The sequence below is a fragment of the Borostomias antarcticus genome (genome assembly GCF_949987555.1).
Source record: "Borostomias antarcticus genome assembly, chromosome: 12".
Classification (NCBI taxonomy): domain Eukaryota; kingdom Metazoa; phylum Chordata; class Actinopteri; order Stomiiformes; family Stomiidae; genus Borostomias; species Borostomias antarcticus.
Window position 1 is genome coordinate 592,959 of NC_140245.1, and position 21,360 is coordinate 614,318.

The following is a 21,360-nucleotide window of genomic DNA, read 5'->3' on the forward strand; positions in this document are numbered from 1 at the left end:
TCTATCCCCTGGCTTGTGATTTGTAATAAAAGGTTTTCTAAAACGTTGAACAGTGGTTGATTACTGTGTAAACACCAGTCCACAGCAATAACTCCTGACAATAAAAAGTCAGTTTCACTTTTTATTCACAAGCAGCGGCACCGCAGTGTTCACCCTCACGTGCACACCGGGCCTCCACGTGCACGGCTGAACTTAAGCGTTGGTGGTTACAAAAACATCATCTACACACGAATTAAAGCAGAAAGTCTTTGCTTATAGACAACGGATTTCAGTGCCACGACATTCTGGCAAATTGTTGCTCTGTGTCTTAACATGGTGTGACACTGACGGAGACTAGGGGTGGGCGCTGAGCCGGCGCGGCCAGGAGACTATCAGGTGAGGGTTATTCTGGGCCTGTGGCGGACCCGGCCTCCTCTCAGCGCCAGGACCAGATGCAGCACCGAGCCACCCTGGATCTTGTAGTCCGCTGCCGTCTTCTCATCGTTCCTGAGAGGGCAGAGAGTAGCAGATGTTGAGGAGGAAGTTAGTAGACTGAGTAGGACTACAAAACCATATTGTAGCATCACTCTCCTTAATTATCTCCACCTTCACACATTCATCAGACACACTGAGTGAGTGACACTACGGATTTAATATATAATTAGATTATAGAATAGAATATATAATTAATATATAATTTAATTTCAAAATATATTTGTCTTGTGTCGCACGTAAGAGTAGAAAGTGATGGCGTGGATTGAGGTTCAAAGGTCGTAGGCCTAGTTGAAGGTTGTGGCTAGAAGGGGTGCAATACGGCCAGTGTAGGACGGTAAAAACTAGTTCCCATAAAAACAGTAGGCCTATACATGCAGCTCTGTCCCAGCGGCCCCTAAGATGGAGGTCAGGTCTCTTACATCTGTTTCCCGCTGTAGATGAGCCTCTGCTGCTGGGGGGGGATCCCCTCCTTCTCCTCCACCCTCTCCTTGATCCGCTCCACCTTCACACACCCATCACACACACTGAGTGACGCTACGCACATCATACAGCCAAACCTCTGAGTGATGCGTTCTCTAGATCACAACAGGTTATATACTGTATGGCCAGGTTACCATGTCCAACACCGACATCCTGATGTACGATAGCAACTGATATTCATAGTGAGAGTAAAAGGCACAGCTAGTGATACATTCTGTGTTCCTACCTTGTCTGTGGGCTCGATGTCAATCTCTATTTCTTTACCAGTGAGGGTCTGCAACAAACAGAAGAGCAGGTTTAAAGTTTGGTGACTAGTAATGTAGCTTGCCTCCCTCCCCCACTGTTCTGATGGACCAGTCTCTCAATCCCTCCCCCCCTGTTCTGATGGACCAGTCTCAATCCCCCCCCCACTGTTCTGATGGACCAGTCTCTCAATCCCCCTCCCTCTGTTCTGATGGACCAGTCTCTCAATCCCTCCCCCACTGATCTGATGGACCAGTCTCTCAATCCCTCCCCCACTGTTCTGATGGACCAGTCTCTCAATCCCTCCCCCTCTGTTCTGATGGACCAGTCTCTCAATCCCCCTCCCACTGTTCTGATGGACCAGTCTCTCATGTTCTGATGGACCAGTCTCTCATGTTCTGATGGACCAGTCTCTCAATCCCTCCCCCCCTGTTCTGATGGACCAGTCTCTCATGTTCTGATGGACCAGTCTCTCATGTTCTGATGGACCAGTCTCTCAATCCCACTCTCATGCCCAAAGTCCTACTGGCCTATCAATTTGATAGACTGCTAGACTACGGATAGTAAATGGCCAGATTGGGATAATGTATTTCTAGTTACGCACACGGACTGGAATGAGGAATTGATGAGTTCTGATAAGAAGTACCTGGTTATAAATGGCGAAAATAAACTTTCTAGATTTCTATTCTAGTCATGCTGATGCCAAAACCAAAACACCCTCCAACTCCTGGATAATCGCTGCAAAGAAATCGAAAACTAGCTAAGACTAGCACAGATTAAAACAAATTAAGGTTAAATTTGAGATCATACATGGTTGAATGCTCAACCCAGTTTGTTAGTACGGAGCTGGTAGCTGCTATGATGACTTAGCTGGGTTGCTAAACGAGCCACTGAAGACTAAGACTAATGTCTTACCTTGACCTTGATCAGCATTTTGACAATCGCATATAATACCTTTTATTTCGATTGGAAGTATATCTAATGGACACTCTGTGATGCAGTTAACACGTTAACAATAACATCAACCTGCCGCTAATCTCCCGATTGAATTGCACTTCCTGTGTGTAATATTAAAACGTCCGAGTACCGAGTATGTTAGTAGACAATGGTTCCGGATAAGTAGGTAGTACAATAAACTTCGTAGCAGCAGCGTACTTTATTACTACTAGACCAGTTTATTACTACTGGCCAGTTAGGGTTACGTTTAGGGTTAGGGTTTGACCAGTCTCTGCATTCATGGGAACTAGCCTACTACACAGGCCGTATAGCTGCATCCCATCTAGCCAGAACCCTAGTTGGAGCTGGAATCTCACACATATGTTCATTATTGGGCTAATTGCCTAATTGGTTCTTAATTATGTGCACGTTTCGAGCGCCTCTGGATCATTGTCACGATGACTCGACTCTGGCAAGGCGCTGTGATCTTGGCTGTTGTAGCAGGAACTTTCTCTCAAACAGGTGTTAGCCCAACCATGTCAATCGTACGTTCAACCCAAGCATGCGTGTTTTTGCAACCGTATGTGTTCACTTTAATTACTCGACTTTGTTCAATTCGTTTTCAGATATCGATGTGAAGTGCGCTGAAGACTCAGTCCATGTTACATGGAAGATCATTCCAGAGCGGTTGTCAAACGTATCGCGACATTTCCTTGGGACCTGCCCTCCAACCACCTTCACTGTGCTCCCCACGGGGGAGGGGATGTTACTGTTCAACTACCAAGTCGAACACTGCAGGTTCAGAACAGTGGTAAGATCCTTGGATTGACAGCAATGCGGACTGTGTTGAATCTCTGCGTTGACCCTTTCCTCAGATCAAATCAAACTTTATTTGTATAGCACATCCTCCTCATCTCCAGATTACAGAAAAAAAGGTGGTCTATACAAATGAATTGACGTACAGGCCGTTTGGAAGGCCCAGAGACCCAGAGTTTACACATCCAATTGTATGCGTTTATAAAAGGTAAATATTAGTGGTGGTGAGTACAATCTGAAGTATGGTGGCAGTGGGGTTCCTCTTAAACTTCTTCACCCCTTCCTCACCCCACATTTTAACCCACATCGTTCCTTTGTGACCAGACCGGACAAATGGGTCCCTCACTTCATCACCCCTGGTTCTGGTTCTACAGAAGGCCGCGGCGGACTGGTCTTCCACATGGAACTTCTCAATGGTGAAACTTCTCAATACTGCCACAAGTCAGGACTGCCCGAATCAGGTGGCAAAACCTCTGGATGTTGTTGATGTTGTTGATGTGCCCATTTCGTTTAAATCTCCCCTCTCCTGTAGAACAGCTCACGGGTTTGGCCAAGACGAATGTCTTTGCGCTGGGCTCATTCGTCCCCATCTGGGCGGCGGTGGACCAGGGCTCCCATCAGCCCTTGCGGCTGCTCCTGGAGGAGTGTGTGGCAGCCGCCACCCCAGATCTGCGACCCGAGAGCCGCGTCTACCCCATCATCACCAACAAAGGGTGCGTAGCGGGCCTAGGTCAAGGGTCATGAACCGCGGGTGGACCTGCGATCGAGGGGCACTTCATAACTAGTTCATCATAACTAGTTGATTACTGTCAGTTTCTAAAGGTTTGTTCCCGTGTTGAACACGTAAGTAAGTAAGTAAACTTTATTTATATAGCGCCTTTCACAGCACGAATGCACAAAGCGCTTCACAATACAAATAACACATAAAAAGGAAGAAAGAGCGACATACAGAATGCAATACGACATACAAAATACAGGCAATTACAAAATACAATACCAGGGGAGGGGAGGGGGGAGGGAAATTATGGTTATGTAACCCCCGTACCGAGTGACGTGCCTCTTGAAACGGTGTGCTGGAAACGCCTCTCTTTGCAGTTGCCTCGTCGACAGTAAATTGGGGAACTCCAAGTTTCTTATGCGGTACCATTCTTCCGCCATGCTGCTTCACCTGCAGGCCTTCAAGTTCGCTCTGGGAAAGGAGGTGAGTGGACATGTCTGTCATGAGTCGCTACCGCATGGACACGCAACTGATCTCCCATCATCCCCCAGGTGTATATTCACTGTAAGCTTGTGGCGTGGGACCCTGAGGTTCTTGACGAGGGCCATAAGGCTTGCCATTACAAAAAGAAGACTGGACGGTAAGTATGCTGTATTTGGTCCGGGCGCTGTTGCTGGTCTGTACAGATGTCGCTGGTACAACTAACCCCTGCTTTACGTAGCTGGGAGCTCTTGGATGACCCGTCACAAAGTGACCTCTGCAGGTGCTGCGAGACGAGTTGCAGTACTCGGGTGAAAAGGGAATTGGGATCAGGTACTGAATCTCCTTAAAGACTACCTTTTTTTAATATTTTTTATTTTTTTGTTTCCTTAATGAACGTGGCTTTTCTTTTTAGAACCTCGGGGCCTCGTTCAAAATTCAGTGCTCGGACCACTGACCATCGTGGAGACACCGCAAAGCTACAACAAACTGAAATCCCTCCCTGTATAACAAGGTGGCTTAAGTTTAAGCAGCATTCTGGTTTAGCCCTCGGTGTCATTGGTTGTTATCCCATTGGTTGTTATCCCATTGGTTGTTATCCCATTGGTTGTCATCTCATTGGTTGTTATCCCGCTGGTATGTCTGTCCCCAGGTAACCGGAGTGTGATCTGGGAGTGCGCTGCTCTGGTACTCGGTGTGTCTTCCTGTCACCGTCCTGTCCCTGCTGTGGAACCAGAAACTACAAGGCCAGCTTCTCTGGAAACGCATGACTTTTGGATTTAAACATGATACCGCTGCTGTAAACTGTGGTGTCAATAAAAAAAAGTTTACTTTGTGTGTTCATGTGTACAATTCAGTAGTCAAATAAAAATGTCTGCTCTCTAATATTGCCCAAATCAAGTCTTTCCTCTCATCCAAGATCTTGAGTCATCCATGCCTTGATATCCTCCCGTTAGACCCTTGCAGTCCCCTGTCCAGTGCTCCTGGGATTAGTCCAGTGCTCCTGGGATTAGTCCAGTGCTCCTGGGATTAGTCAGTCGTCCCTGTCCTGCCTGCAACCGGTCCCAAACACCGCTGCTAGGCTCCTGAGGGCCACCAGGAAGAGAGACCATATTACCCCTGTTCTGGTCTCTCCATTTGCTTCAATTGTAAGTTTAGAGTTGATTTTAAGGTTCTCATGTTTGTTTTGAAAGCACAGAATAGATCTTATATCTCAGATCTCTTAACCCCTTATTCCATCTCCATGTCCCTCAGGTCTGCTAACTTGGGGCTCCTCCCGTCCTCCTCTAAACATGAGCTCAGGAGTGACCGGGTCTGTTGCAGCCCCTAGACTGTGGAATAGCATCCCGTTATCAGATCTGCCCCCTCCAAGTCTAAGATAAAAACATTCTGTACTTGGATTTGCTAGCGTTTGGATCCTCTTGATGTGGTGGTTTCATATGTGCCTATGTGCTGTCATATTGTAGCCTACTTGTGTGTATTGATGCTTGTCATTTTTTTTGTGTAAATAAATAAATTAATAAATATATTGTGATTTTTTATTGTTTTTACTGAGTTGCTTTTAAATGACAATGAAATGAAAATACATTTGACTTTGTAGTTGTTTGTCTTTGAGCATCTTGTTTTGTGACTGGTCGGTTTCAGTTCTACCTAGTAAAGTGCTGCATCTGAATTCTATGATACAGACTCGGCCTTTACTTTTAAGTAGATGACAGATGAGTAGACAAACATCAGGGAAATAGACAAAAGCAAATTTTAGTTCAAATGCTAGAATATTTATTTTAGAGTGATCCAGAACTGTTATCATTAGCACCTCCGGGAGTGCATCGGTAGTGTTCTTAGGCAAGACACTGAACCCCAAATTGCTCCCAATCAGCAGACTGGAACCTTACAGCTCCCAACTTTGGTGTGTGAATGAGAGAGGACATTGTAAAGTTGACTTCATTCATATTAATTTGATCTAACAAGAAAAGTGCATTTGCAATGAGAACCGTTGGTGACTTGCTGCTCGGTAGCCTATTTTACTTCAAACGACCCTGTTGGTGTTGTTTACTCTTCAGAAAAGCAACCCCAGGATGACTTCAGTCAGCTCTTAATATTGATAGTGTGACAATGACGTGTGCGTCATGTTTTTCTAATGCTTTAACTAACCTCAAAAGTTCAGTGCTCATATGTTTATAGACGCGTCTTTTTGACACACATCATTTCATCCAATGTGATTGATATGGTTAATGAAAACAATAGCAAACGGATAAGATAGAAGCTTTTCCCTGCTCGTAAAATCAGTGATCAACACGTTGCAGCTGTAGGTTATCAAGACGAGCCCAACCACAGGTGGCACAGATTAACTGAATTGCTGTGAAGCTAAAAGGCAGAGGGTCACACATGTCCTGGCATTCAGTCACTATGGTGTCCCTCGGGCAAGCGTCCCTCTTCCTGTGCCTGCTGTCCGCCGCAGTACGCGCAGGTAATCAGTTTTTCAAGGCGGTAAATGAACCAGGCCGTATACCCGTCTACATGTAAGATCAGGAACTGACCGCCGGTCTGTTCTTCTGCCCTAGATGTCGACGTGGACTGTGGCCGTGGTTCGGTCCGGGTGAGATGGAGAGAGGACCGGTCCAGGCTGGACCCCTCTCTGCTTCTGCTGGGTCACTGTCCCCCGACCAGCATGTCCCGCGGGGAGGCCGTGTTTGATGTGGACCTCACGACATGCAGTTTCCGGCGACAGGTAGGAGTGGACTGTGCGGAGCTCTGCACATTCATTCATGTATCTGGGATTTGTGGCTGATGAGGACTATGATGTGTGCCTAGTAATTTCTCCCTCCTTGCTAAAGATCACAGGGGACGAGCTGTCGTATATGAATGAACTGACCTACGAATCCGCTGCCAATAATCCATTCCTGGCTTTCACCCACTCAGTGGTGTGTACCTATACAAGGTGGGAGGTCTACATGATTGTGTTTTTCAATACTTATCAATTACTACATGCTCCTTTTAACTCCGTTTTTCCTTGCGTTCAGGCCTCACGACTGGTATCCTGATCTATTTGAGCCAGCTTTCCACATGTATGGCAGCGCGGACATGGTCTTCCACATGGAACTCATGAACGGTGGGTCCTACCTTCCCCCTGTGACGTGTGTGACCAGCCGACCCACCGTAACGCTCACGGCTTTGTGTTCCTACAGACAACTTCACGGCTCCCGCCCTCTCCAACGTCTTCCCCCTGGGTTCAATCATCCCCATCAGGGCCTATGTAGAGCAGGCTTCCCATCAGCCCCTGCTGCTGCTCCTGGAAGAATGTGTGGCCTCCAGCTCTGAGGAGATGCGGTCCAAGGACCAGGTGTACCTCGTCATCACCAATCACGGGTGTGTAGTGTGGGAGGGACACGCCGATGAGCCGGGTGAACTTGCTACCGTCGCCAAATGACTGGTCGGACATGCCGCTCGCTTCATTCCTAACTGGTCTTTCTCTCCAGATGTCTGATGGACAGTAAAACTACCCCCTCCATGTACCAGCCTAGAGAGAGAACGTCAGAGCTTCGTCTGTCGCTTCAAGCCTTCAAGTTTGCCCTCGGAGAGGAAGTGAGTACATCTGTACCTGCTTATGCTGGTTGAAGCCAAGTGGGACATCCACTGAATCTAGAGTTGCGTCTGAACCGGTGTCGACCCCTCAGGTGTTTATCCACTGTGATCTTGTGGCCTGGGATCCCAACGGGCTTAAGAGCGACAAGAAGGCCTGCCATTATGTGAAAGGGAAAGGGTAAGACTAACTCTCATTGTGGCTTATTTTTAAATTGTCATTCTGCTAAAATGTTTAATCTAATATCCACTGTGACGCGGTGTCCCAGTTGGGAGCTCCTTGACGACCCTTCCTACAATAGCCTGTGCAGCTGCTGTGACTCCAGCTGTGCGCCCGGTAACAGAAGGGACAGGAGGTCTCTAACGCCAGGTACCTCACTTCCTCCTTCCTGCCCAACCTAACTGCTCAATTTCACATCCTTGGCTTTTTTCGTATTCAACTTTTGTTTGGTGTTCCACTCCAGTCTGTCTGTTCTCCCCTTCTGTACAGGGCAACCCGGGGTGGCGGAAAATGTCGTCTTTGGACCGTTGCGAATCACTGATTAATACACAAACATTAAACCAAGGTGTGCACGTCTCATCCAAGTCAATTACTGATCCCAAATGGGACATATGAACCCAGTTGGACACGTCACCGACTCGTCTGATCCGTTTCAGGAGGAGTACTAGAGGTGTCCCTGGGCCAAGCTACTGACCATGTGCAGTCTGTTAGAACTGCCAGCTTGACAGATTTATTATTTTTTTGAAATAAAATGTTCGAAATCGAAGTGCTTGTGTTCGTTCAGTTTATCTGGGTGTCCATCAGAACGTGACTCAAACCAGAAGTGTCTAGAACAAGTGGTTGGTTTGAGATTTTTTTTTAAATATCAAAACAACACAAACTGAATGGTATGCTTACAAGGAGAAGAGCAGGAAACCGCAACAGTGGTTTTCTTCGTGCCCGTAGACGGTATAGGGGTGCGTGACCCATGTTGACCCCATCCCCGGTCTCTAGCGGAAGCATGGCTGCGTTGGACGAGTAGTCGTGATCCCCAGGACTGGTATCCAGACGTGCATACAACCCTCTCGCCATTCACCAGGACCGAGCAGATGTAGACCAGCGCTCTGCTGCCAAGACTAGTGACTCGGAAGTAGGTGTACACCCCTTTCACGGGCGCTGTGAAGATGCCTGCGTTAAGGGGAAACATTTGGTGAAGTGTCGTTGGTTCATGGAAGTCCTGCTTGTATGTCTGCAACTAATTTGTGCCACATTCAGGCTGGAAGAGTTTCATATTTAACACCAAGATTTGAGTTGTAATCAATACAGTACAGGTGATCTGGGATGTGGAGACTTGGGATCCCTACAATTTTGAGTAATGGTAAATGGACTGCACTTATATAGTGCTTTACAATAGCCTCATTTTCTCAAGTTCATCTGACTGTGCTGAAACATGACATAAAAAGAGACAAACATAATATAGGCCTACATTGATCCAGCAGTATCAGTATGTGTACGATAGTATTATTTACTATCTTTACTATGTGCACTTGGCTCTCTTACATGCTCTTCTGTGCTCTTCAACCTGTCCGCCATATCTGCCAACACATCTCTCAATACCTTCACCTCATTCCTGTCAGTGCTTCCATCGCTAATCACTTTTGTCTCTGTCCCACAAACACAGCAACACAGTAACAGCAGCAAAACGAAGATAGCTCTACTACCCATAGTAGTTACACACCAACACCTCACACGTTCTGCAAAGAGTTATGGTTTCATGCGCATAGTAGCTACAAGATTAATGATTATATTCACTCCAGGGCTTGTGCACAGCCTGCTTGATACTTTTTTGCAGTTTTGGTCTGCACCGCTAGATGGCGCCACCGGTAACCGTATATAATGTGGTGTCGACGCATTGCAGTGTAGACTGGAAGCTTTCCTTGCAACGGCCCCTTGTCCATTTATGGCAGATCATTTCAAAACTTACGATTTGTTTTATGCACTTATCTTGACTTTATCTACTTCAGTGGTTGTAGTTCACGTGGGAGAAGTGACGCGCGAGCACGTGACCTGAACCCGGTTAGTCGGTTAGTCGGTTAGTCGCTCGAGCTCAGAAGGACCAGACCCGGGAGGTAGTAGCTAGCATAGCATGGCTAGCTATTTCACTGTGGCTAACAGGGGCTTAAATGTAAAAAATATGAATGTATTTTGACAACACAGGGGGTATATAGAGAGCATAACGAAATACCATGTAGCGAACTGTTAGCTTTAACGTTTACAACGCTGTGCTATGCTAGCTAGGCAGCTAACGTTAGGTTAGCAAACAAGGCTAACGTTGTTGCATTGCATGGCTGAAGAAGAGAGAAACAAACCATGATGCCATTTCTAATATAACCCTTATTGTTACAGAGCTAAAAGACGAGCTAGGAAGACGCGGGAATGGACTGGTTCCATTGCAACAGGTGCTTCCGCACACAGAGCCATGGGGGGAACTTCGCTGTGACCAGCTGTGGTCACATCTGCTGCGAGGGGTGCATCAACTCCAGTTGAGTTAGGACACTTCTACTTACACGCTCATCTACTTCTACTTACACGCTCATCTACTTCTACTTACACGCTCATCTACTTCTACTTACACGCTCATCTACTTCTACTTACACGCTCATCTACGTCTACTTACACGCTCATCTACTTCTACTTACACGCTCATCTACTTCTACTTACACGCTCATCTACTTCTACTTACACGCTCATCTACTTCTACTTACACGCTCATCTACTTCTACTTACACGCTCATCTACTTCTACTTACACGCTCATCTACTTCTACTTACACGCTCATCTACTTCTACTTACACGCTCATCTACTTCTACTTACACGCTCATCTACTTCTACTTACACGCTCATCTACTTCTACTTACACGCTCATCTCGGCGCAAGCCAGTCCTCTATCTCTGACACTTCTCACACATTCCTGACACCATCCTCTCACACAGAACAGTGCAGTATCTGTGGAGCCAGCTGCAACTACCTGGCCATCTCAAACCAGGTTTGTCAGTGTGAAATCCTTCAGTTAATGCTCCTTAATCCTCAGCGTGTTTCCCCCGACACTGTTCCTCACCTCTGTCTGTAATATGCATTCCCCTGTCTCCTCGACTCGTCCATCATCTGGCAGATGACACCTCAAGAACAGGTGTTTTTCAAGGACCCAGTGAAGCTCATTCAGTCTCGCCTGGATCACATATCACAGGTACAACTCAAATCCCACATTGCCTGCTCTGCTACATCTGCAACTATTTTAACTGTGTATAATTGTTTTCCACCAGATTGCTCAATTTCAACGTAGGCATAAGGAGAGGGCAATAGCTCACTTCAAAGATAAATCTATGGAGCTGGAGAGAAGATTGAAGGACGTCACAGAGCAGTGTTACAGGCTGAGTAACCCTACGTCGTTTCTCCCGTATTCCTAATCTCTTAGTTGCCCCCGTAGTCCTAATCCCCCCCCCCCTTTCCTCTCTGCAGACACGTGTCAGAGCTGAAGAGAGAGAACGCAGAGTTAAAGAAACCACTTTCCCAGAGAAGGGTAGGACACGGGACCAAAAATGTGTGGAACTTTGTTTCTCTTGGTGGTGTTACGATGATGAGCGATGCGCACCGGATAACTGACCGTTTCCCTACCTTAGGTATCGCCGGGACAGTTTCAAAGGAATGGGTAAAATCAGAAATTGATCACATTTTATAACAATAATATGTTTTATATTAAAACTGCTATAATGGCTACCAGCGTTTTGTCTGTTTCTTCATCAGTAGTCAACGAATGTCTCTGCCAGTGGCTGTGACATCTCCAGGTAATTAAAACTATACATATATATATATATATATATATATATATATATATATATATATATATATATATATATATATATATATATATATATATATATCATGCATGTGGATAAGTAAGTAGTGAAGTGAACTTGCTGACTATGCACTTTCTTTTCTTTTCTTAGTCACCCCTCGCTCTCGAAACGTCAGGTGAGAGATTTGTGACCACATGGACAGATTGCTGCAGTCTCTTAGATCTTGTGTGTGTATTTGATTAACATGTGTTAATATGTAATGAATACATGCTGTATAAATCAGTAGTGTTTTGTAAGGATTTACCTTTTGTATAATAATTGTGTTGTTTAGTCACCCAGGCTCAGCTCAGTCCCAGGAGATAACCAGAGACAGAACACCCAGATTCACCCTCACTGTGAGTCTATAACCCCAGATTCACCCTCACTGTGAGTCTATAACCCCAGATTCACCCTCACTGTGAGTCTATAACCCAGATTCACCCTCACTGTGAGTCTATAACCCCAGATTCACCCTCACTGTGAGTATATAACCCCAGATTCAATTTCACTGTAAACCTATAACCTCATCATATTCACCCTCACTGTGAGTCTATAACCTCATCATATTTACCCTCACTGTGAGTCTATAACCTCACCAGATTCACCCTCACTGTGAGTCTATAACCTCACCAGATTCACCCTCACTGAGTGTATAACCCCAGATTCACTCTCACTGTGAATCTATAACCTCACCAGATTCACCCTCACTGTGAGTATATAACCTCACCAGATTCACCCTCACTGTGAGTCTATAACCCCAGATTCACCCTCACTGTGAGTCTATAACCTCACCAGATTCACCCTCACTGTGAGTCTATAACCTCACCAGATTCACCCTCACTGTGAGTCTATAACCCCAGATTCACCCTCACTGTGAGTCTATAACCCCAGATTCACCCTCACTGTGAGTCTATAACCCCAGATTCACCCTCACTGTGAGTCTATAACCTCACCAGATTCACCCTCACTGTGAGTCTATAACCTCACCAGATTCACCCTCACTGTGAGTCTATAACCTCACCAGATTCACCCTCACTGTGAGTCTATAACCTCACCAGATTCACCCTCACTGTGAGTCTATAACCCCAGATTCACCCTCACTGTGAGTCTATAACCCCAGATTCACCCTCACTGTGAGTCTATAACCTCACCAGATTCACCCTCACTGTGAGTATATAACCTCAGCAGATTCACCCTCACTGAGTCTATAACCCCAGATTCACTCCCACTGTGAGTCTATAACCTCAGCAGATTCACCCTCACTGTGAGTCTATAACCCCAGATTCACTCCCACTGTGAGTCTATAACCTCAGCAGATTCACCCTCACTGAGTCTATAACCCCAGATTCACTCCCACTGTGAGTCTATAACCTCAGCAGATTCACCCTCACTGTGAGTCTATAACCCCAGATTCACCCTCACTGTGAGTATATAACCTCAGCAGATTCACCCTCACTGAGTCTATAACCCCAGATTCACTCCCACTGTGAGTCTATAACCTCAGCAGATTCACCCTCACTGTGAGTCTATAACCCCAGATTCACTCCCACTGTGAGTCTATAACCTCAGCAGATTCACCCTCACTGTGAGTCTATAACCCCAGATTCACCCTCACTGTGAGTCTATAACCTCAGCAGATTCATAAATAGAACATGTTTTTGTGCTGCTGTATCCCGTCCAGACTCCACCAGGCTCGGCCACCTCCATGTCCAGCCGAGGTTCCTTCCAGGGGGGCGGATTCAGTGAGTCACCCAGAGGCTGCCCACATGCACTTCACATTAGGAAGATTTCAGTGAAATGTATGACCTATATCACAAACTGCTATGTATAATCTCCTCAGTGCTTTTATTTACAGGGACACCCATCAGCACTCCCATCCGGTAAGAGAGATGAAGTTCAACAGATGTCACGGTGTGGTTTGGGGCTTTTCACAATGGGTGATGAGTTGGTGCTTTTCTCCCATCCTCAGGGCTGAGCGCCTGACTCCTAACATCACCCAGTTCCTGACTGGATTAACGCTGCAGTCAGCCATGTCTTCCAGATCTGTTCCATAGTCAGGTAACATTTAATCAATCAGCCAGGCCTTCCAGATCTGTTCAGTAGTCAGGTAACATTTAATCAATCAGCCAGGCCTTCCAGATCTGTTCAGTAGTCAGGTAACATTTAATCAATCAGCCAGGTCTTCCAGATCTGTTCAGTAGTCAGGTAACATTTAATCAATCAGCCAGGCCTTCCAGATCTGTTCAGTAGTCAGGTAACATTTAATCAATTAGCCAGGTCTTCCAGATCTGTTCAGTAGTCAGGTAACATTTAATCAATTAGCCAGGTCTTCCAGATCTGTTCAGTAGTCAGGTAACATTTAATCAATCAGCCAGGTCTTCCAGATCTGTTCCATAGTCAGGTAACATTTAATCAATCAGCCAGGTCTTCCAGATCTGTTCAGTAGTCAGGTGTTCAGTACTCTGGTGCTCAGTAGTTGGGTGTTCAGTAGTCGGTTGTTCAGCGTCAGTAGTCGGTTGTTCAGTAGTCAGATGTTAAGTAGTCGGGTGTTCAGTAGTTGGGTGTTCAGTAGTCGGTTGTTCAGTAGTCAGATGTTAAGTAGTCGGGTGTTCAGTCGTCACTCAGATAACAATTAATCTTTGGATTCTCTCTGGAGGTATTGTTGAGGTCAGTTCCTTTTCAGTTTCAACTTTCCTAGAAATATAATGTAATGTAAAAGCCTTCTCAATAATGTTCTATCCTGATCATGAATCTAAACACACATGCAAGCTTAACAAACACGTTCATTCCCCTGCAGCCCCTGTGATGAACTAAGGACCTCCCCAAAAAGTCCTGGGACACGATAGTGTCTCTTGAACCAGTTTCAAACAAAGAAGAAAGCAATGAGATTGATACGAGATGTTGAAGATTTTACTTGTTTAAAACTTCCCAGTGACAGCTGTGCAAATTCAACATAACCTTATGCAGTGTTAACATTTAATTACATTTGACAAAAAGGTTTTAACTACCTGACTTGAGACTAGAGGAAGACAATGGTTTTTGCTACCGCCGTTCTACATAGCATACTTGTATTAATTTTTTATAGCAATTACAATAACATTAAAACACCACTGTAGAAATGTTTGATTAAATACATGTACTGGTATACCTGAATGTGACACACTTGTGCTTTGTAGTTTGAGATGCAGAAAATATTAAATTGTGTGTTATTGCTTTGGATATTGGACTAACCCATCCAGTACTTCTTTGCCACTGCTCATTCCCTGCTAAACGTTCTAATTTGGCTGGATTACACAGTTCGTGTTACTTCAAGATGATCTGACCGCCCACAGATTTGAGCAGAATACTTCACCCCATAAATCCAGGTCATGTTCTACTACTTCAATCAAACCACGTCTCTATATCGACCTACGAGGACCGCCGTCAACCAAGGACAACGCAAAAATACTGTACATGTTTGGGATTGGGCCAAAGAGTGCAATTCAAGTGATCAGAATACATAGGTATGCCTCGTTTGGACATGACCTCTGAACTTCCAGCACACACCTGGAGGTCACAAACTGAAGATAATTGCTCAAATCTAATAGGCACAGAATTCGATATGTTATTACTCCAAACAAGCCTTTGCATGATCAGCAAGCATAAGACTAAGATGAAACCTTGTCGCTCATATCATCCCATCGCCAAACAGCGTGGAACTGAAATAGGGACAAATTGTGAGCGCAAGGGGAACATTAAACAAGCTTTGAAGGAATGAACGGTATTTAATGAGCATCAGGGCAGATAACATCATCTAGAGATTAAATTCCAAGTGCAACATGTCAATTTTTTAAAAAGATTAAGTGTGAATGTCCAGTGTGTGTCATAGAAAGAGGAATTGTCTGGTGAACTGTAAAGGAATGATAACACACAGTGATCAGTCCTCGTCCTAATAGTCATATATTATGTTAAGTTTAAGTCCCAGCATGTTCACACCTGTTAAATACTGAGCTACACATACGTATCTACGGTACGACTGATGTACTTTAAATCCTGGTTAAAGTACGCCGCTACAATACTGCGCTAAAATTATATGATAAAAATATTAAAAACATAACTAAACAGAGACATTACACTATGATAATTAACAAACAAGCCAGTGTATGATTTCAAGTCCAGACGTCAAAGAACACGAGAGAATGCAGCAGGAACAGAACCGCCTGCCCTGTGCTTGGGACTGGGAAGACTAGGGGCTTTTAAAAGTTACACCTGCTCAGATTAAAGCAATGCAATCCATTATCAAAAGCTGGTGTCCACACACACACAAAAATGAATCAACATCCCACCAACTTCAAAGCCATGACAAATTCAGTCTTTTGCAGATTCAGCGTTTTTTTGTTTTTGTTTCAATCAGTAACATTGGGCTCAGCGACGGCGCTCTCCTGAGAAGCAAACCAGTCTCTCACTTGCTGGTAGCTCATCCGTGACTTTTTACAAAGCGAGTCCAGATCCTTCTCCTGAAGCGCCCCCGTCGAGCGACGGTACGCCTCCAGCGGGCCGACGTCGGGTAAATCGGCGGCGGCGGACGACGTCGGTGTCGTCGTCGCGCCGTTTGCCTGGGACCGTCGCTTGCGGCCCCCTCCGCCCCGGGGGGCTCCACCGTTGCCGTTGGATACCCCGCCGCCATTTTGCGGCACCGCCAGCACGGCCACCAGCTGCTCGCGGACGCCCTGCACCCAACGCAGCTGGCCGTTCTTCACGGCGTAGCGGGTGTCCCCGAACCACTGGATGACGTCGGCGCGGGGCAAGCCCGTCTGCTCCACCAGCTGAGAGTAATCCTCGCTGGTTGGCCACTGGCAGCGCAGGAAGTGCTGCTTCAGCACATCCAGCTGATCCTTGGTCTTGCGTGGTCGGCCGGCGGGCGTCAGCGAAGGAGAGGAGGAGGAGGATGTGGGCGTGGCGCCGGAGAGGGGCTGGGCCGTGAGGGAGGAACTGGCTTTGGCGGGAGCGCGCGACGACTTCTGCGAAGAGCCGGAGAGACGTTTGGTTGGCGGGGCGGTGGTTGGCGGGGCGGCGGTCGGCGGGGTGGCGGTCGGCGGGGCGGTGGTTGGCAGGGCGGCGGTCGGCGGGGGACTGACGGAGAGAGAAGGGGAGGATGACGGGGAGGGGACTGGGTTTTCTGACGGCGGCGGCGGCGGCTGCTGCGGAACCTCCGGCTCTTTGCTGCTGAGCTTCACCAACTGGAGAGGTTTCTCTTCTTCGACCTCCGACTCCGCCGCCTTGGGCGTGTCGCCGTGAACAGAGGCCTCCTCCGCGACCTCGGCGACCTCAGCCTTCACGCCCACCGCTCTCTCCCCGAACGCCTCGATGCTGTTCGAGAGGAAGGTCTGGAAGAAGTGAGAGTCTTTTATGGCGTTGCCGCGCCCTCCTTTCGCCAGGGCCCCTCCCTTCTCTTCCAGACCGTTGTGTTCGTGACGCGCCTTGTTGGCCACGAGGGGCAGCGGCAGGACCTGCTGGGCCTCGCTCTTTACCGCCGCTCCGGCGCCGGGATAGACGTGAGACGCCACCAGGCCCCGCCCGTTCCTGAGCTGGTAGCGGCTGTCGCTGAACCACTTGCGGATGTCGTTGCGGCATATGCCCGTCTCCTCCTGCAGGCGCCTAAGCTCCGCCTCCGCCGGCCAGTTCTGCCTCAGGAAGCTGCAGCGCAGGACGGCCAGCTGGGCTTTGGACTTCTTGTAGCGGCCGTGGCGGCGCTGCTGGGGGGAGGAGCGGGAGAGGTCCAGGGAGGTGTCCACCGCCGTGCTGCCCGGGAGGTCGGCGGGCGGCCGGTAGTAGTAGGAGTCCTCAGGGGGCGGGAGGGAGGAGCTGAAACACGGGACGGTTTTGGCCGGCTTGCAGGGCTCCGGCGTCTCGTATCTCAACCGTTTCCTGGGCGGCAGCTGGGGTGAGGGGGCGGGGAGGGCGCCGTCTATCCGACGGTTGTCCTCCGCCTCCATCGGGGCCTCCTCCTCGATCCGTTTCGTCTTGCTCTTCGTCGTCGTCAGCTCCTCCTTGGTTTCGGCGCAGTCGCCCGCCAGCTCGGGCCCGGCCAGCTTGCGACGCGTCTCCTCGATCTCCTCCGAGGCCCAGCTGATGCCGTACTTGATCCTCTGGACCATGAACCACACCTTGACCTTGTCCAGGGGCAGGGCGCAGAGGCGGGCCAAGGCGTTGACCTCGCGGGACGTCGGGTAGGGGAACACGTTGAAGGCCTGGACCAGCTCGGGGATGGAGTCCAGTTCACGCGTCTGGTCAGACTGTGTCCACACTAATTTCAGACCCTCCGACACCAAAGGCAGGCACACTACCGCGTTGTGATTGGTGCTGAAGCTAACCGCGCGATCTCCCCCGCTCTCGCTCGCACTGTCGTCTGTTGCGCTGCAGTCGGTGGATAAGCGTGTTTTTCCGTTGGCGGTCAGTTGGTGGGTTCCCTTGGAGGGGCGTTGGAGAGGGCGTGGTCCTTCCCCATCCGTCTTCGTCACTTCACCCTTGAAAGGTTCCCTCATGTTGACTACCAGTCCCGTTCTTCCGTTAGGGTCACTGTATGTTGCCATCAGTGATATCACCGTCTGATTCTCCAGTCTAGAGGAGGGAACCACAGATTTACAATTACCAACAGGATTAGAAGCTTAAATCAACCTAATGACACTTCGCTGAAAAAAACTTTAGGGGTAAAAAAACAAACAAATGGTTTCCAATCGGAAATTCACACTATCAGCGGCCGAACGTCTTGTTGGGGACTTTCTATTGCCGAAGTCAATTATCCGACAGCTGTTTCCCCTCCCCCTGCTTCACACTCCCGGCTCGAAATTGTGCCATGAAACTGGTCATATACTCCCTGTCCAGACCTCGTTCCCCTCCCCCCCTGAAACCAAAGTGTGGTGACTGACTTTTGTTTTGAGAGGGAGGGAGGGGGGGGTGATGGGGGTGCAGGGGCCTTGGGGAACAGGAGGGGGGGGGGGCGGTGCGTGTGTGTGTGGGGGGGGGTGCTGTAAGAAATCGGTCTCTTCTCCTCTTTCCAGAGAGCTGGCTTTGTTCCCCCAACACTCGTTCCCATCAAGTTGTGTCCTACGAAGATGGAGTAGGGCCTCTGCACAGGAGCAGACAAGTACACAACCACAAGCCCCAAAGACACAGTGGGGCTAGCATGGGACATTTTCAATGTGTAGCTGATTCAATAAGGATGACAAAGTGAGTTGGAAAAATAAAATGTTTGAGAATGAGAAGCGTACCACAACCACAACAACAGCTGTTGACAGACAATACCAGAAATCACACTACTTTTTTTTGTTGTTATTCACATTATTTGAAGTCAATCTGATTTACTCAATTTTGATTTCGCTTTGAAAACTATATGGTCTGCAACAGGTGTAGCCAACTAACCGTGACTAAATTAGAGAAATAAGAGGTTTTAAAACTCTAGCTGTAATCCTTGCTCATTAGGGACCCACAGTGTGCTGAGGAAAAGAACATTTGGTCCATCTTCCCTGACACCTGAACCAGTTTACTAATCACCCTAACTTATTTTCTAAATGAGGTGTTTGAAGGCCCTTTGAAGTCCCTTAAAGACACAACGGTATCACTGCGACCCTTAGGAATCTCAAGTAGGCCTACACATTGTTACAAAACCTCATTATTTTAAACCCCACTCATACACTCCTAGTAGTCTAACACCATGATTTGATGAATAGGTCACCCACGCCACGCAAAGTGAATAACAAAGTGTAGGATATGTAACAACTTCGCTTATAGGTAAATCGCTAACTCGTCTCAAACTGATCAGGGGAAAACAAAATCTTCCATAGCCTATTAGATATTCTGCAAATAATCCTGTTTGTTTATTGTGAAATATTGACGTAGGCTACTTTGCCTCAAATGCCCTGTTCCTTTGTGGCGTACCAACTAAAATGGTCAGACTGCACAGGCGCACTCTCAGGACACGGTTCAGTGGAATATAAAAATAAACTTACCCGTAACCCGTTTAGAACATAAGCCCAGTCTTATTTTCGGATGTTGTACTCATAACAGAAATATTTCCGACTCCTCGCTCTTCTCGATCTCCTTAATTGAAGTTTGTGAAAGCAAACAGGGAAACAATACCGTCTGACCCTGGTCTCTTTATCCAGCCCTCACAGGAGAGAATCCGTCTCGGATACAATAACGCGAGAGAGAGAGATACAATAACTCCCCCAACTTTCCTGAGATCTCCTCTCTGATGTCTTGAGACGCAGACTGATACTGATGGGCCTACTGATCGATCCTCGGTTAATAATCGATCCGTCCCGAGGCTGAACTTGATTCCCCCCGTAGACACCGCAGCGTTACTCTGGTGTGTCCGTGGTGCTTTTGTTCTGATGGGAGATCCTGAGTGTTCCCATGTCCGGCCAGAGCGAGGCGAGGCGGAGCCGGAGCTCCGGGAAGAATGACGCCGGCGAGGGAGTGCCATCCTGGGCAGAGCAGGACGGGGATTGGCGGTGGGGGGGGCAGTCCTGGGCAGAGCCGGTCAGGGATTGGCGAGGCGGGGCAGTCCTGGGCAGAGCCGGTCAGGGATTGGCGAGGCGGGGCAGTCCTGGGCAGAGCCGGTCAGGGATTGGCGAGGCGGGGCAGTCCTGGGCAGAGCCGGTCAGGGATTGGATGAAGGAGGCGCCTGTTCAAAAAGACTGGACAACAAGCGAACCCATGCATTCTTATGGGAAGGACCCATTTTAGAGACTCGTTACTCTGATGGCTCCGAGCGGACAAGGTTTTAAAACTAATACACAGATTATGAAGTGCATTATGGACATATTATTGAGCTGTAATTATCTCCATTAAATAAATAAAAAAATACATTGTGTAGAGGAGTTTGCAATTGGTTGTCAAATTTAAATGTAAACCCAACCGCCCAGTTAATCCTTAGAGCTTGACCGTCACAGAGCTGTACATCCGAGGTCACCATGAAACATCCAATCATATTCATGCTTAAAAGAAAAAACTGATATGCAAATAAGAATACAGAATTGGTAGAAATGTTGAACACATTTTATTGCAATCGGTATAACAAATACATTCATATTGTGATTAGTCTGTGCTGGGACTAGTGTCTTCATATTGTGATTAGTCTGGACTAGTGTCTTCATGTAGTGATTATTGGCCTACTTTTGAAATACTCCTTCATTTTGACCACCTGGAATAACATTGCACAGAAGAGGTCATAGTAGTTATAAAAACAGTATAAAATGAACATAGTGGAGTTGAGTGGAGTTCTGTGGGGTGGATTTAACCAGAGGTCACTTTCGCCTGTGTGGGCTGCAGGCTGCGGTGTGGACGGACCAGGGCCAGACCGGGGACGGATCAGGGGCGGACCAGGGGCAGACCAGGGACGGATCAGGGGCGGACCAGGGGAAGGACCAGGGAAGGACCAGGGACGGACCAGGGGAAGGACCAGGGAAGGACCAGGGAAGGACCAGGGAAGGACCAGGGGAGGACCAGGGACGGACCAGGGGAAGGACCAGGGAAGGACCAGGGACGGACCAGGGGAAGGACCAGGGAAGGACCAGGGGAAGGACCAGGGAAGGACCAGGGACGGACCAGGGGAAGGACCAGGGAAGGACCAGGGGAAGGACCAGGGAAGGACCAGGGACGGACCAGGGGAAGGACCAGGGGAAGGACCAGGGGAAGGACCAGGGGAAGGACCAGGGGAAGGACCAGGGAAGGACCAGGGACGGACCAGGGGAAGGACCAGGGAAGGACCAGGGGA

The 21,360-nt window shown here is 47.9% G+C and overlaps 5 protein-coding genes across 5 annotated transcripts; 3 read left to right on the top strand and 2 right to left on the bottom strand.

Moving 5' to 3' along the window:
* Window positions 1-136: 136 nt before the first annotated feature.
* On the bottom strand, window positions 137-2,258 carry nedd8l (NEDD8 ubiquitin like modifier, like). The gene is made up of 4 exons (XM_084446911.1): window positions 2,113-2,258; window positions 1,181-1,228; window positions 894-976; window positions 137-486 (listed from the first exon to the last, which is right to left on the bottom strand). The coding sequence occupies exons 1-4, from the start codon at window positions 2,128-2,130 to the stop codon at window positions 372-374; spliced, it is 264 nt and encodes an 87-aa protein (XP_084303037.1). The 5' UTR covers window positions 2,131-2,258; the 3' UTR covers window positions 137-371.
* A 44-nt stretch (window positions 2,259-2,302) lies between these two features.
* On the top strand, window positions 2,303-5,477 carry LOC311316305 (zona pellucida sperm-binding protein 3-like; the record flags this gene model as incomplete). Its single annotated transcript, XM_084447147.1, has 6 exons — window positions 2,303-2,316; window positions 3,274-3,365; window positions 3,482-3,662; window positions 4,045-4,150; window positions 4,219-4,307; window positions 5,402-5,477. 6 exons carry the CDS (start codon window positions 2,303-2,305, stop codon window positions 5,475-5,477), a joined length of 558 nt encoding a protein of 185 aa, XP_084303273.1.
* A 1,076-nt stretch (window positions 5,478-6,553) lies between these two features.
* On the top strand, window positions 6,554-8,821 carry LOC311316306 (zona pellucida sperm-binding protein 3-like; the record flags this gene model as incomplete). Its single annotated transcript, XM_084447148.1, has 9 exons — window positions 6,554-6,614; window positions 6,709-6,875; window positions 6,982-7,085; window positions 7,168-7,256; window positions 7,333-7,513; window positions 7,624-7,729; window positions 7,822-7,907; window positions 7,996-8,096; window positions 8,721-8,821. The coding sequence occupies 9 exons, from the start codon at window positions 6,554-6,556 to the stop codon at window positions 8,819-8,821; spliced, it is 996 nt and encodes a 331-aa protein (XP_084303274.1).
* A 1,321-nt stretch (window positions 8,822-10,142) lies between these two features.
* Window positions 10,143-11,560, top strand: LOC311316307 (E3 ubiquitin-protein ligase RNF212B-like; the record flags this gene model as incomplete). Its single annotated transcript, XM_084447149.1, has 7 exons — window positions 10,143-10,248; window positions 10,701-10,753; window positions 10,880-10,954; window positions 11,031-11,142; window positions 11,238-11,287; window positions 11,388-11,416; window positions 11,512-11,560. 7 exons carry the CDS (start codon window positions 10,143-10,145, stop codon window positions 11,558-11,560), a joined length of 474 nt encoding a protein of 157 aa, XP_084303275.1.
* Window positions 11,561-14,520: 2,960 nt separating this feature from the next.
* homeza (homeobox and leucine zipper encoding a) lies at window positions 14,521-19,968 on the bottom strand. Its single transcript, XM_084446880.1, has 2 exons — window positions 19,592-19,968; window positions 14,521-18,203 (listed from the first exon to the last, which is right to left on the bottom strand). The coding sequence occupies exon 2, from the start codon at window positions 18,173-18,175 to the stop codon at window positions 15,989-15,991; it is 2,187 nt and encodes a 728-aa protein (XP_084303006.1). The 5' UTR covers window positions 18,176-18,203; window positions 19,592-19,968; the 3' UTR covers window positions 14,521-15,988.
* Between the last annotated feature and the right edge of the window lie 1,392 nt (window positions 19,969-21,360).